Source organism: Bos taurus, chromosome 2 (genome assembly GCF_002263795.3).
Source record: "Bos taurus isolate L1 Dominette 01449 registration number 42190680 breed Hereford chromosome 2, ARS-UCD2.0, whole genome shotgun sequence".
NCBI lineage: Eukaryota > Metazoa > Chordata > Mammalia > Artiodactyla > Bovidae > Bos > Bos taurus.
Genome location: NC_037329.1, coordinates 6,570,612 through 6,586,529, shown reverse-complemented (window position 1 = coordinate 6,586,529; position 15,918 = coordinate 6,570,612). Strand labels below are relative to the sequence as shown.

General features: G+C 38.3%; 2 protein-coding genes across 5 annotated transcripts in view; one reads left to right on the top strand and one right to left on the bottom strand.

The window, feature by feature from the left end:
* Positions 1-1,944: 1,944 nt before the first annotated feature.
* Positions 1,945-14,395, bottom strand: ORMDL1 (ORMDL sphingolipid biosynthesis regulator 1). Of its 2 annotated transcripts, none has more exons than NM_001077133.1 (4): positions 14,264-14,395; positions 12,526-12,706; positions 6,534-6,685; positions 1,945-3,471 (listed from the first exon to the last, which is right to left on the bottom strand). In NM_001077133.1, the coding sequence occupies exons 2-4, from the start codon at positions 12,697-12,699 to the stop codon at positions 3,336-3,338; spliced, it is 462 nt and encodes a 153-aa protein (NP_001070601.1). In that variant the 5' UTR covers positions 12,700-12,706; positions 14,264-14,395; the 3' UTR covers positions 1,945-3,335. The 2 variants fall into 2 exon arrangements, with proteins under 2 accessions (NP_001070601.1, XP_005202286.1); XM_005202229.4 differs by having other exon boundaries at positions 14,302-14,349.
* A 112-nt stretch (positions 14,396-14,507) lies between these two features.
* Positions 14,508-15,918, top strand: part of PMS1 (PMS1 homolog 1, mismatch repair system component) — a 111,928-nt gene continuing 110,517 nt past the window's right edge. The window contains exon 1 of one of the 3 annotated variants that reach the window (XM_059875035.1): positions 14,508-14,609. The gene's annotated coding sequence lies outside the window, so the exon portion shown is untranslated. 3 annotated transcript variants of the gene reach the window in all.

Below are 15,918 nucleotides of genomic sequence, written 5' to 3'. Positions count from 1 at the left end.
TCTAAGGTCTTTTCCAACTCTTGGCATCATATAGTTTTATAAGGCTAATTCATACAGATATTAGTTAAGGAGACAGCTATGCCCCTCAAGATCTTTCTAGTTTAACAGACTATAGTGACATAAACCTAACAAATACCATTCTATGCTTAAAAACAAAAATGAAAAATGGGGCAAGTGAAAAGAATACAGGGGTTAACTTTGGACGTTCCAGTGGGAACTCCCATTGGTCAAAGCTGGAGGACAACTTGAGCAACAAATTAATAGTGTTATAATGGATTATAAACAAAGAATAAAACATCCATGAGCTCATAATATAAATGACTGAATAAATGGGAGAGAAGGGAAAAATCTTCCTTACAAAAGAATTCCAGTAAATACATGTAGAAGGAATGAGGGAAATAAAACACCACCATTGGAACTCCAAAGTAATAACTGATGCAGTAAAGAGTCACCAATGCATGCTAAAATTAGTAGCATTTCTGAACTCAGACCTATTTAGAAATTGGTATTATGTGTCCTGACTTGAAATTAGGAGCAATTATAGCATAGCAATTGATTTTACTCCAAATAATAGTCATTATAGATTTTGTTTAAAAAAGTTTTATCTTACACTAAACTGTACAAATTTGTGAAATTAGGAAGTTTTCTTATTTACCATTCAACCACTCACCTAGGTGTTAAGGCTAAAAAACTATGAGTTATTTTAGTTCCCTTCCCCCTACTTACTTTCACTGTATGAGTGTTTTGTGGATTTGTACTTGCAAAGTATATCCCGTATTTTACCACTTCTCACCACTGCATCAGCTAATTCCCTAGTCTAAGCTACCTCTTGCCTGTAGTAGCTTCTCAACTGTTCTTCCTGCTTCCCATTCCCTTATAGTTTATTTCCAATATTAGCCAGTGAGCTTCGCAGACGCACAAGCAAACCACCACAAAAACCCCAGATCCCTTTACTCTCCTGTGCAAAACGCTCTCATGGCTTTGTCAGGCTTAGAATAAAATTTGCTCTTTACCTTGGTCGACCCCTACCTACTTCTCTGAACTCATCTGCTACCATTCTTATCCTTGTTGCTTATTACTCCTTTCCAGGCACAGTGACTGTCCTTCAAACATACCACCTCCTTCCTGCCCCAGAGCCTTAGTACCTGCCATCACCAGTACTGGAAAGCCTCTTTCCCCAGATCTTTGTATTGCTTGCTCCTTTACATCAGGAAAGTCTCTGTCTAAGTATCACATTAGTTAGGATCTTTATGGAAGACTTTTCTGAGGCAGGCTCCCCTGCCTTTTACTGGTTTATTCCTCCCCGCCCCCCCGCCCCATGACATTTATCACTATGTAAAATAATACGTATTTGTTTACTCATCTGTTCTCCAACTTGAATGTAAGCACATAGGGGAAAGGACCTGGTTTGTCTTGCTACAAACTGTACCCACAATACCTAAAATAGTTCCTACAATGGAGTGGGCCTTCAAATATCTATTGAATAAATATCTTTTAACACACTGAAGGGCTAAAGTAGAGGAAAGAGCAGAAGGCCTGTATTAGAGGCAGAATTCTGTCTCTGAAGTCTGTGGAAAAAAATTTTAAGCCTTTTGAGATAAACTTTAAAATGAAGAAAAATGAAAGAATACTTTTTAGCTGCCTTAATTTTACAAGGGCTTCCCTGGTGGCTCAGATGGTAAAGAATCTGCCTGCAATGTGGGATACCCAGGTTCAATCCCTGGATTGGGAACATTCCCTGGAGAAGGGAATGGCTACCCACTCCAGTATTCTTGCCTGGAGAATCCCATGGACAGAGGAACCTGATGGGCTATAGTCCATGGGGTCGCAAAAAGTCAGAGACCACTGAACCACTAACACTTTGACTTTTGCAAATTCAGTTGCTTAAAACAAAAAATTTAAGCATAACTTAATGACTGAATTTAGAAAGCTTTTGCAATAACCTTACACCAAAGAAAAATTTTATTTAAGTATAGATTACTGGTTATTTAAAAATACAAACATACAAAGGCATTATCATACAACTGATTTCTAAACTCAATACTTTTAAAATACAAAACAATGATCATTACCCTAAGAGTCAGTTTGAAACAAACTGACTTTTGAGTTGGTTTTATAATTCTTTTTACTCACTCTTGCTTACAAACGTTACTAGGTTTTTCGGTTTCATTCCATATCAGAACTTTTTTCTGACATGTTTACTTCTCAAAGTAGTATATAGTTATTTCTTGGAATTAATGTTAGCAACTATAGAAAGCTTCTCTATGTGACAAAAATTCAATATGGTTGCTGCTTTGGAAATTTGAGTTATCTACACTAAGACTCACATATTGAAAGGTAAAATACGAATGGGTAAATGATGGGGGTTGAGAGCAGAAGGACTAAGAAAAGATGATGTTATCTTTTACTGCAGACCTGCTAAAAGAAGACTCCGTTATTTACTTTGATACTATTACTAGAGAAGCAGTTTCTGCCAGGTCACAGGTGGGCTAGGTAGTTGTCCATTTTAATTTTCTTTACTAAAGAATGGCAGACGGCAACAATTAAATTGCTCCACCAAATAAGCAGAGACTTTAAGTTACCATATACTTTAATTATGAAAAATAAATTATTTTCTTAATTGGTTTAGTAGCCTTGTATATGGAAAGGCAGCAAAACCCACTCTATTCCAAAATTAGAAGGCCAGCTCAGAGGCTGCTTCTAAGATGCCTGACTATCTTCTATCATCAATCAGTCATGAAAGTGGACTTTCATGAACTCAGTAATAAATGTAAAAATAAACTCATTTATCAAACAATGTGGAGCCTGCAAAACCAAAAAAGTTCATAAGGTAGGAATTGGTTTGTATAAAACAAATATATATATCCTCTTATATAACACAAGAGGAATATGTATGGTAATAAAAACGATTTATAATAAACTTGTAAAGAAATGATTCTGGTTTACATGTAAGTCGGCTTAAACTGACTATGACTGAATGATTGAAAATTTTCTTCTCCCAACATAATGCCCATTCATTATAAGCTAAGCCAGACTTAGTTTCTTATAAATCTCTACTTCTTGGATTTATCTACTACACCCTTACTTTACAGACATTTAACTTATAAGCTGGGCCTGCCCAGCCTGCCCATAAAGCCTCTCTTCAGAAAGATACCAGATGCATTAAACAGAGACATCTTCCTATAAGAATCTGCATTTCAAAACAGCCTATGAAGAACTAGCAACTGGCCTTCCAATGTAGCTACCTCTCATTTCACATTATGCAGTTTACTAACCACTCCTTCCTTACAGAAAACTCAGGAGCTGTAAAACTTCCTGTTCCATTTCAAAACATTTCAATACTTATTAATTCCAAAGATCCGAACACCATGTAGCTGTGGCATTTTGGGAATTAGCACACTCAGGAGAGAAGCTGTGTTTAGGATGAAGTGAGTTGTATCATACTTCGTATAGAAACTTGCCAGAAAATATCTGTAGAAACAAAAGTAAGAATATATATATATAAAATATCTAAAAGTGAAATTGCTTAGAAATCTTTAAATATTTAAAGGTGGGAAAAAGGCCACTGAAACATAAATACCTAAAAGCAGAACCATTTTTTTTGAGCACTAGAACAAGAGCAAACATTTTAGTTTGGGGGCCTAAATTAACTTTAATTGAGACTGAAACATTGGTTGAATAGAGGCATATATGCACATTTTGCATTTTTGCAATTGTGTAAAATGTATTTAATGGAAGACAGTTACTACTTAGCATCCTTTAAAGCAGAATGCTTTCAAACTAGGGTTCGTATGCTTCTTGAAACTTTAGGTATAGTTTTGTATTAATGTGTATATATCTAAAGAGAAGATCCAGATTCAGAGCATCCATCATATTCTCAAATGGTTTATTGTGACCCACCAAAAGGTTAAAAGCCACTGCTGTAAAGTTGTGAAAAACAGGGTGTTAGTGCATTAGTACAATTTGTAATAGCATCTGCGGAAGCAAACAAATACTTGATTGCCCTTTTGATGTTCTTTTTTCCATACTGTAGTTGAACAGGGATATAACCAGTATAATTGGCAACTTGAAAGATATTACTGTAAGATTCCAGCTGTTTTTCTATAATTGAACATCTGAGTGTATATATTCAGGATATCCAATATCTGAGAATTTGTTTTAAGAAGCCTAAGCCACCTTTAAGACTATAAATCATCAATTCAGAATGCCCAAGTTTGACCCAAGGGTACATCAGGATGAAGACACATCAAGAAGCCACCAAAAGAGTATCCTAATATAAAGAGGATGTAAAGACTGTAAACAATAAAGCATTGTACTGTACTTGATACAGAAGGCTAACTAGTTATACTCAAGATTTTTAACTATACAGAAGCTAGGCACACATAAGCCCCACATTATTCAATGGTCAGCCGTATTATAATGCAATCTTCAACATGTTATAGATGAGGATACTGAGACTTTCAAGAATATGGCTGAAAGTCAGATAGCTAGAGGGTAGTAGAGCTAAAATACAAATTTAGGGCTCTCTGAATAGCCATTATTCTTGTTATTGCATTGGACTTCCCTGATGGCTCAGACGGTAAAGCATCTGCCTATTGTGCGAGAGAACCCGCTTCAATCCCTGGGTTGGGAAGATCTCCTGGAGAAGGAAATGGCAACCCACTCCAGCACTCTTGCCTGGAGAATCCCATGGACGGAGGAGCCTGGTAGGCTACAGTCCATGGGGTCACAAAGAGTCAGAAACGACTGAGCAACTTCACTGTCACTTTGTTAGATCATACATATTTTTCTTTTGATATTATGTCAGGCTAAAATAATTAAAAACTTAAAAAATTTCCTCTTATGTGGAACGAAATCTACATAAGGAAAAAGAAATCTACCACTTTATGATTACTTCATTCTCTTCATTTGAAAATGCCTTCCCTATCTTAAACATCAATGTAACACCTAACCTACCTTAAGTTCCATTTTAAGGGATTCTAATGCCTCGACTCAATAGACATGAGTTTGAGTAAACTCCAGGAGATGGTGAGGGAGAAGCCTGATGTGCTGCGGTCATGGGGTTGTGAAGTGCTGGACGCAATTTGGCAACTGACCAACAACAACGCCTCTAAGAAGTCTTTCCAGTTACTGCAGACCACACTGATTCTATAATGGATATATAATTATATATATTCTTTGTGACTGGGTGAGTGATTGGGATATATGTTAAATATCCATTGTATGAAAGCATCTGAGTGTAGAATTCAAAGCACTCTATGCACTTATAAATTCTTTGCAGAAATAAAATAATAGAGAAATAATATAAAGTGGCATAAATTAAGGGATGTATAACTACTACTGCTGCTGCTAAGTCACTTCAGTTGTGTCCGACTCTGTGCGACCCAATGGACGGCAGCCCACCAGGCTCCCCTGTCCCTGGGATTCTCCAGGCAAGAACACTGGAGTGGGTTGCCATTTCCTTCTCCAATGCATGAAAGTGAAAAGTGAAAGTGAAGTCGCTAAGTCGTGTCTGACTCTTTGCGACCCCATGGATTGCAGCCTATCAGGCTCCTCTGTCCGTGGGATTTTCCAGGCAAGAGTACTGCAGCAGGGTGCCACTGCCTTCTCTGATAACTACTACTACTACAGAAGTTCAAAGCAGAGCATTTCACTGAAGGTTGGTTGCTAAGGAAAAGACTTCACTGAGATGGTCACTATTTAAATCTTGAAAGAAAAACAAGACAGATAAATTAAGAAAGGAGAAAGCATTTCAGGTGGAAAAAATGACTTGAACTAAGGCATAGAAATAGGATTATACATAACATATTTAAGAAACACTGCTTAGAAGAGTGTGGCTAGTGGGAGTTGGGTTAAGGTAAAATATTCACATAAAGGAAAAATAAAGTAGGAACCATTTTGTGGAGGATCCTGAATATCAGATATTAGGAGGAAATCAGATACCAGATATAAGGTTAGATGCTTTACAGATAGATCTTATCTCATTCATTTTTTATATCATCAGATTTGAGTTAGGTACCATTGGCTAGAATTTTATTTATGAACCAACCAAGCAGGCTGAGTGACAGCTACATGATTCAACCCAGGTCTGTCCCATAATGAAAGCCTAACTTGTTTTCTCTAAACCATACTGTCTCTCCCAGGGAGTTGGAGCATTCAAATGCAGCAGGTAGTCAGTGAAATTCATCTGAAATCATCTAAATCTTTGTTCAGGGAGATTGATTTGATAGTGGACAACAGAACAAGATTATGTGTTTAGTTTTCTTGCAAGCAGCTTAAGAAAGTGAACTAGAATATATCTGACTTGTACATTCTAGACTGTCTTGGCATACTGAGGAACATGTAATGTTGTCTCCATATGTTTGACTGAAGTGAAAACTGGTTTTAACTGTTAAATTTTGCCTGTATTTTATATTCTCTATGAAGTAACAATTTATAAACAAAACAATCTGTTTCTACTTCAAATTTAATCTAATAAAAGAATGGCTTCATCTCATCAAGACCTCCTCACACCTAAAATTTCCACCACTTACAGAATTATTGGAGAAATTGTGAAAAACTTCCGTGAAGATGTAAACTGTACTCCATAGTCCAGTTGTTCCCAATGAGTTAGGAGCCTTGCTTTACCCTGGTCAGGAGTTTCAAAAGGTGTTCCTTTTACTGCATGCAAAAATACATACATCCCCTGAAAAACAAGCAAGGGGGTATATAGTTAATATCAAATACAAAATGAGTATTTGTCATTAAGCATTAAGATAGTTCCAGACTGTGTCAGACTGCATGATAAACTTAATAGCTCATGTTTTAAGATTTCATATTATTGTGAAAGATTGTGGCCAGTTTCTTCATAGTAAAACTAAACTTCTGTGGGCTTATATGGAAATATTATTTGGTGAAAACCACTATAAAGTCCACCAAAAATAACCTGTTTTCATCTCTTATTAAACTGAAAATAAATGAAAAGTACCATTAGGGTAGCTTTGCATCATTACATTTAGATTTTCTAATACATTTCCTATTAGGAAATAGGATTACCTTATCTCCAGTGTGTAAGAAAGTTTAGAGTGTTATATTAGTAAGTCTGATGATATTTATGTAATGATAAAAACATATAAATTGGCAAATATTATAATCTGTATAGGGGAAAATTGTTTGAAAATATTTAACATTAGTCTTTGTCTCAATAGTTCTTTGTCAAGATGTCTGAATAAAGATGGTTTGATGTACTAGGTATAATGTTTAACACAATCTGCTTTTAAAATCACCACTGTAAGTCAATAGTGTGTTTTTAGAAGGTAGTTTTTAAAAATAAAAGTAAAAAAAATTACTAAGAGCCATTCTGGCCAGTGATACGTTTAAGTATCTAATTTTGTGGTTAATTAGGAAAAAAAACAATGTATGCTAGATTTGGTTTCTTGGAGATAACCACTTAGATTTATAGGTAACAGGATTACCATCTAAGGCACTGTAAACAGAATAAAGCATATATATTATTGTGGAACAGTTTTACCCAATGAAGTTTTACCCCATGATGTGATATTTTTTTTTTAACTTCAACTTTTAATAAATATATGGAAAAAATAGAAAACTTAGTGATTTGAAATTTTACATTATAGCTTAAGACAGCCCTTCTTTAAAGCTTAGTCTACCTACTTCCTAGTTATTCCATTAGGCAGTTTAAAAGTTGTTTACCTGCAATAACACATAAGCAACAGAAGCATGGATTCATGTTCAACTGGATGTAAATCTACAAATGTTTAATAAGTGGCTAAGCAGAATACATCATGAGAAACGCTGAGCTGGAAGAAACACGAGCTGGAATCAAGATTGCCGGGAGAAATATCAATAACCTTAGATATGCAGATGACACCACCCTTATGGCAGAAAGTGAAGAGGAACTAAAAACCCTCTTGATGAAAGTGAAAGTAGAGAGTGAAAAAGTTGGCTTAAAGCTCAACATTCAGAAAATGAAGATCATGGCATCTGGTCCCATCATGGGAAATAGATGGGGAAACAATGGCAACAGTGTCAGACTTTATTTTTGGGGGGTCTAAAATCACTGCAGATGGTGATTGCAGCCATTAAAAGACACTTACTCCTTGGAAGGAAAGTTATGACCAACCTAGATAGCATATTAAAAAGCAGAGACATTACTTTGCCAACAAAGGTCCGTCTAGTCAAGGCTATGGTTTTTCCAGTAGTCATGTATGGATTTGAGAGTTGGACTGTGAAGAAAGCTGAGCACTGAAGAATTGATGCTTTTGAACTGTGGTGTTAGAGAAGACTCTTGAGAGTCCCTTGGACTTCAAGGAGATCCAACCAGTCCATTCTAAAGGAGATCAGTCCTGGGTGTTCTTTGGAAGGAATGATGCTAAAGCTGAAACTGTAGCACTTTGGCCACCTCATGCGAAGAGTTGACTCACTGGAAAAGACTCTGATGCTGGGAGGGATTGGGGGCAGGAGGACAGGAGGAAAAGGGGACGACAGAGGATGAGATGGCTGGATGGCTCACTGACTCGATGGATGTGAGTTTGAGTGAACTCCGGGAGTTGGTGATGGACAGGGAGGGCTGATGTGCTGCAATTCATGGGGTCGCAAAGAGTTGGACGCAACTGAGCAACTGAACTGAATATGTACAGAACACAGGACCTGTATACATATATGAAACTTGAACAAAACATGTGCAACCCCTTGAGAAAGTTCAATCTTCTGAGATATAAGGAAAAGATATGCATAAACAACTACAATGTAGGACAGAAATTTCTGTCAAAGGCATAATGAAATACAGGAAATGCAAAGCAAAAGCCTTGATGGTACCTTGTCAACTACCTTATTCTTGAAGGTTCAGCTCAATGATAATTCCTTAGTGAAGCGCTTCACATTAGCATTAATTAACCTCTTCCCTATGTGCATATATGGAATTTTATTGAAAATAGTTAAAAAAAGAAAAGAAAATAGTTTTATTATAGCACAATACATTGTATTGAAGTTATTTATATAATGTTTGTTTTCCCATTAGCCTGAATACCCCAGGAACAGGGACTCATACAAAGCAACTATTAGATACTAAGCCAAGATGACATTAAACCAAGGAATGTTTATTCTGTAAGCACAAGGAAATCACTTTCACATTGGTTTTAAAAGAGTATAAAACGGAAATTCTGTGCTTTCAAATTCTCAGGGGAATGTGACCCCCAAAAGTTAAAAATCTCTGCTTTAGACCATATATGTATTAGACGTTATTGAAGAGAAAAAATAATTCTATCATTATGTCCTTCAAACCACATGCACTCACCAGGGTCTAGAAGATAATTCAAAGCTTATTTTATGTATTCTTTTTAATGAAAAAAATCGTATCTAACCATTTATCTTTTACTCCATTATTTTTATTAAGTTTTTCTATAAAATTTTAGTGATGATTTATGCCCACATTAAAAGAATTAGGGAAATAAGTATGTAGCTCATGATTAGCCCTTAACAAATATTTACTGACTCAAAGTGAAGAGTTTTCTTTCATTTTAAAAGCCAGGGTAAGAACTTTGTGAAGTATTAAAACTTGTAAGACTGAACTGTAGCTCTGAGTAAAACAACTGCTGTAGGTTTCTAGTATATAGTTTATAAAGACAGAGGCCATGTTTTTTCTAACCATGGATAACAATTAGGTCTACTTTTCCATATTAAAAAGCGTGCAGTACATATTTCACACTTTTAATTGGTTTAATGTAGGTTAACATCAAAAGAAATTTACATTTGGCATCATGTAATTGCTACATTTATGGCTGGTTAGTCAGGTTTTTAGTATAGAGGACTAAGAAGTTGGAAGTTTACTTCCCTACATGTTCTCAATTACTCGTCCTTTGTCCATGGCCATATACTGTGTCTCAGTCTCAGTCAACTAACTTGAAAACATGAAGTGGGCAGATGACTTCTAAAGTTCATTTAATGCATGTGCCACTGGAGAAGGGAAAATTATGTGAGAACATACATAATTTATTCAGCAACATTTAAATAGGTCTTTAGAGATATAAAAGTTAAAAAATAGAAAAGAGATAAATTGCTAATTATAAAAGTATGATAAACACATGACAAAAGAATGCAGCATGGGAATTTTGTAGCTTCCTAGAAAGGGTGATACTTGAGAAGTTTCCCTGGACAAGCAGGAATCACCCAGGCAGAGCAGGAAGGAGAGAGGGGTATTAAAATAGTGGAAGAAGAGCCTAAGTCAAAGCAGAAAGGTGAGAGATGATTTTCATTATTGTGAGACCATAGTTGTGTTTGGAGATGTGTTAATATTGGGTCTCTTTCTTGCCTCTGTACTATTTTCAACTAGTTTTGTATGTCACACAAAGAACTTGGCATTTTACTATGAATGCAATAGAATCATTGAAAGACTTAAGAGTGTGTTTTGAACAAACATGAATTTTAAAAATATCACTCTGCCAAACTTGAATGAAGGAAAGTAGAGTAGAGGAGCATCAAGGAGACCAAGTAGGAGTAATCTACTTGAGCGTAAAAAAGGGCATGAATTACAGCAGTGTCAGTAAGGATCAAGCTGAAGACAGTAAACCAGGACACGGCTTTGACTAAATGGCTGTGGAATATAAAGAAAAAAGTTACCCTAAGACTAGTGTGACCATATGTACTAGTTTGCATGGGTAGTCCTGATTTATACTTATTCTCTTAAGGTTGTTATTACTAGAGCTCTCTTTTACCCTCAAAACAGTCTTGGTTTGGATGATATATTATATTTATTAATCACTTTACCTTGACATTCAGCTATGTGGCTTGGCTTGCTGTGGAGATAGTGGTGCCTTTAGATTAGGAACAAAGTCCAGGAACAGATTGTGGTGGGTGGCAAGGAATATATCAGGAGTGAGTGTAATTTATACTTGTTTGGTTTTAAGGTGCAAGGTGATCTGGCAGTATTAACATGGTCATCATCATTTAACAGGTAGAAACTGAAAATACAGATAGATGAAGTAACCTAGGTAGAATACATATCATAAGAAGGGATAAAGAAGAAAACCTTGGTAATAGCAATACTTGAGAGCAAAAGAGAAGACTGTAAGAGGAAGTAGTAAAGGAAAGATCCAAAATATATCCAGGAAAAAGCAGTCCCAAGGAAGCCAAAGGAAAAGGGATATGATTAGCATCAAATATTTCAGAGATCACTATTTAAAAATAGAGTTAAACATTCCTTTCAAAGTCTATCATATAAAATAAACTAATTGGACATTCATTTATTTCTACATCATCATCTTTGTCCTTCTCCAGTCAACTTCAAGGCTTCCCAGGTGGGTCAGTGGTAAAGAATCCACCTGCCAATGCAGGAGATGCAGGTTCCATCCCTGGATCAGGAAGATCCCCTTGAGGAGGAAATGGCAACCCACTCCAGTGTTCTTGCCTGGAAAATCCCATGGACAGAGGAGCCTGGTAGGCTACAGACCACCAAGTCACAAGAACTGGACATGAATGAGCACGCACAGCCAATTTCATATACTTTCCAGAAGACTTAAAATAAATCATATTAATTTTTTAAAAATCTATTTATCCTACACTTTTCTGTTTTAATGTTCTAAGTTTCTCATTTTGGATATATCTTTAAACAAATACAGAGTTAATCTGGATTCAATTAAAAGTCTCAAATAACTAGAATTCTCCCCTTTCATTCTACATTAATAGTTTGTTAAAGACAAAAAAAGTCACCCTCAGGTTTTTTGTTTATTTAAATAGGCAATTTCCAGAGTATTTGGTCTAACCTCTGGTACTTTGTAGAGCTATCACATAATAACAAAAGAGCAATAGTTAACAGAAGAAGGTAAGGCATCATAAGTTTTTGAATCATTTAAGACAGATTAAACTCAAAATTTCTACACTGAAACAGAAAAGTATATTTATACAATTTAGAAAGACTTAACCAGGATTTAAGCCAAAGATGTTCATTAGATTCTAGTTAACCAAAAAACATAATTACTTCTGATGCATTCTGGTTAATCAATATATTATAGTAGTCTGAGTTAAAGCATCTTGTAATTTTTGCTAAAATTACTTTTTTCAGATTCTATAAAACCAACAGGAAGAAAAAAAAAGGTCTTACTTATAAAAAGGGTCCAATGTTTAAATATAAAGTGATAGAAAAATATAATCTTATTCGAGATAAGAATTCTTCAAAACTGTCAGAGATACAAAAAAATCACTGAACTATACACTTTAACTGGGTGAATTTTATATAACTCAAATTGTTTAAAAACTAAGTCATGTGTTTTTCTTTTTATATAAAACTTTAAGCTTCTTTCTTAAAAAGTTGTTTAAATACACCATCTTAACCATTTTTAAGTGTACAGTTCTAGGGTATTAAGTACATTCACAATGTTATGCAACCATTACAATCATCCATCTCCAGAACTTTTCATCTTACAAAACATTACCCATTGAACAGTAACTCCCCATTTTTTCCTCGCCCAGTCTCTGAAAAATCATTAAACCTTAAGGTTTTAAGTGTTTAGCATAAGGTGAAATTCTTACCAGATTATGTATAACATTTGTTAAGGTCCAAGCAACAGGAACACTGAAGAAGGGAATACTGAGTAAAACAATGTGAAGCAAGCCAACTCCCAATGCATATGTCAGCCACATACCACGGCTGTTCATTACACGGGTATTTGGATTCACCTCGCTGTGGGCAACGCCAACATTCATGTTTGCGCTGTAGAAAAGCAATGAAATGAATCAACACTGATGTAACTGGAAACCCAAATATTCCTAATTCTGACATGACAAAGTAAGTGTGCTACTGGGATTACTGCCCCCCCCCCCCCACCTCCGCCGCCTCATCGCTCTGAAATCGAACAGACCCTCCAATATATGCTACTTCCATATGCCCAGGAGGTCAATAGTTCTTCTTCACATCCGACTCTAAGGTAAGACAGACAAGACTTATTTTTATGCTTCTTGTTGAAAATAAACAGTTAAAATTCCTTTCCTAAAGCTTGTCTTCAAGCATGTTGGTTTTACTAAATGAAACAATGGGCAGGAAAACTCAAAGAGAAAACCTACATTTTCTTATATAATGAGAGCAAAGTGAAAACTCAGGAAGTAAGTTTACCAACAGAATAAACTAATATACAAAAAAACAAAGTTAACCTAAACCAGTCTGTTCTGAGTAGCCAGACTCTTACACCTAACAATGTATCCATAGAGTGGTCAGAGTTCAAATCACTCCTTCAGGAACACCGAAAATGAGAGGAACATAAAGAGGTGGAAAATTTACATGGTCAAAGGATAAGGTTTCTTTCTCAATCTTGTGATACAATTAAGGTTAAAACAAGGAGTCTTTCTTCTGCACATTGTAATTCTAGTCACCGTCCCTAAAATACTGTTTTTTTCTCTTTCCTTCCTCCCTCTCCCCTTTTTTTCTGAGATTGGGGGGGGGGGGGGGGCGGGCGTGCTACAGTGTATTGGGAACAGCTGAATTAAAAATACACAAACCCTTTCCATTACAGAGTTAGCACTGAGAGAGGAATTTCTCCTAACTCCATCCAACAAGTATTTCCAGAGTACAATGGCCCTCTCCCTCTAAAAATCTATAGGCTTACGGTGATGAAAGTTACACTAAAATCAAGTCAGTCTCAAAATTAAACGTGTAAATGTCTTCCAGTCTAAATATCCACCGTACATAATATATAATTTTTATACGCCATAAATTGTACTTAGAACGTGCCACCACACAGGGTGCTTTTCCCACTTTCGACAGATATTTTTTAATGCTCGAAAGACCTTAAAAATCTACATCTGAGGCGGAAGGCAAAGACTGATCCTACCGCAGGACGGAAAACCTTTCCAGGGAGTCTGCCGCGCCACTTAAGGACTGGCAAACAATGACTTCACAGAGCAAAGAACCCTCTCGGCGCTGCCCTCGCGGATGCAGGGAACCCAGCGACCACCCGCTACACAGCCAAGGGCAGGCAGCCTTCCCCAGCGGCCGGAGCTCCCGGGTAGTGGAAGCTCAGCAAAAGCCGCTGTGCTATCGACAAACCGCCCCGACTCCCGACTCTTTCTTCTCGGAGCTGCACATCCCGTCAGGGCCGGGACGCGACGACGAGGATTTGGGGAGCAAGTCGTGGGGGCCACTTGGCCCGCATCGCCAGACAGGGCGCCACGGATGAAGCCAAACTCCACCTTTCCCCTCAAGCCGAGGGCCTGCTGGCAGCTCCCCACGGCACAGGCAGCATCACAGCCCCTGCGGCCGTTTGTGGCCACTCACCCGCCGCCCCACTCCCGGCGGCCGGACAGAAGCAGTACCAGTGCCGCGGAGGCGAAGGCGGCGTGTCCTCAGGCCGGAGGCAAGTGGTCAGCCTCAGTGCCGCGCAGCGCGGCGCGGCTGGCGGAAGCGTTCCTTGCGGAAAGCGCTGCCCGCGGATTGGCTGAGAGCGGCGCCAATCCCACGTTCGCCGGACTGGGCGGGACTGAGGGCGGTGCGCTCCGTGTCTGCCCCGCCCCGCGCGCGCGGTGGGTGAGTCGGGACTCAGCGAGGCCGGGCCTGGGCTCCCGTCCGAACGCTGGCCGGTCCGCTAGTGGATTGTAATTGCCCACTTCGCGCGAGCAAGCAGGTAGTGTCGTGTGGCCAACGGGCATTCATTGTTACATTGTCGTAGGCTCGAGAGCGTCCTCCTTTGACCTCGTCCTGGTCTGGCGCGAGTACAGGGGGCCGGCAGGGGCGCCCCTCCCCCTCTCCACGCGCGGAGCGGGAAGCGGGCGCAGCGGCGCTAGCGGGCGCGCACACGCGGGTAGCGGCCTCCCACCAGCTGCGGGCCTCCTTGGTGTCTGAGCTTTCTTGACTAAACGGTGTCTCAGCCCACTCCTCAGATCCTTTTGAGTGCAGGTCTTAAAGTTTGCCAGGCAGAATTTTACCTCCGGACAGCCATAATTCAGCCTGGCTTTGAGTGTGAGGGTAGGTTTCATAATATTGTATGTAGTAGCATCATGCAAGTGGGGCAAGCAAACTTTAAGGTTGACTATGATTTTTACTTATGTCATTCTGGATCTCTCTACACGCAGAAGACGGGTACTTGTTTGCTGAGGAAATAATGGGTTCCAAGAGTTTATTTATTTTGCCGCTCCCCGTGGGTTGCAGGGAGGCTTGTGGAGACCTTGGTTCCCAACGAGGGATTGAACCCGGGCCTTGGTAGCGAAGTGAAATCCTAACCACTGGACCGCCTGGTGGTCTCTGATCTTATTCAAGATAAGAGAGGAAAAAAATCAGATTATTTGTAGTTATCTTTGAAGTTGAATTTTATTACTTTGGCAATACACAGAGTTTATTTGTAATGCTGAAATAACTTTAAGTGGGCATTTCAAAATTGGTGTAAGAGAAGGTGGACTATATATATGCGTGGTTGCTCAGTTGTCAAGTCATGTCCAACCTTCTGTGACCCCGTGGACTGTAACCTGCCAGGCTCCTCTGTCCGTGGCGTTTTCCAGGCAATACTGGAGTGGGTTGCCATTTCATTTTCCAGAGCATCTTCCCTAGCCAGGAATTGAACCCTCATCTCCTGTGTCTCTTGCTTTGGCCTGCAGATTCTTTACCACTGAGCTATGTGGGAAACCCTATATACATATGGGTTTATTATATGTATGTATAATAGCATTTCTATTGGCCCTATGAAACCAGTTGTTTTTTTCCTTTTAATTATTTCATTTATTCTCCCTAAAGTTTATCTATGACTTCTCTGATCTTTGCTTCTTTTTTAGATACATTGTTATGCTTAATTGATTTTCCTGATTATCAGCCCTCTTTTGGGAATGCTTGATTTACCCCTCAGCAAATATGGAAGACTGATTTCTGGCATTCTTAGACAATCTGTGCTGTGATTCGTAAGCCTGATATCCCTTTTCAAAAGATTCCGATTGGTACACATC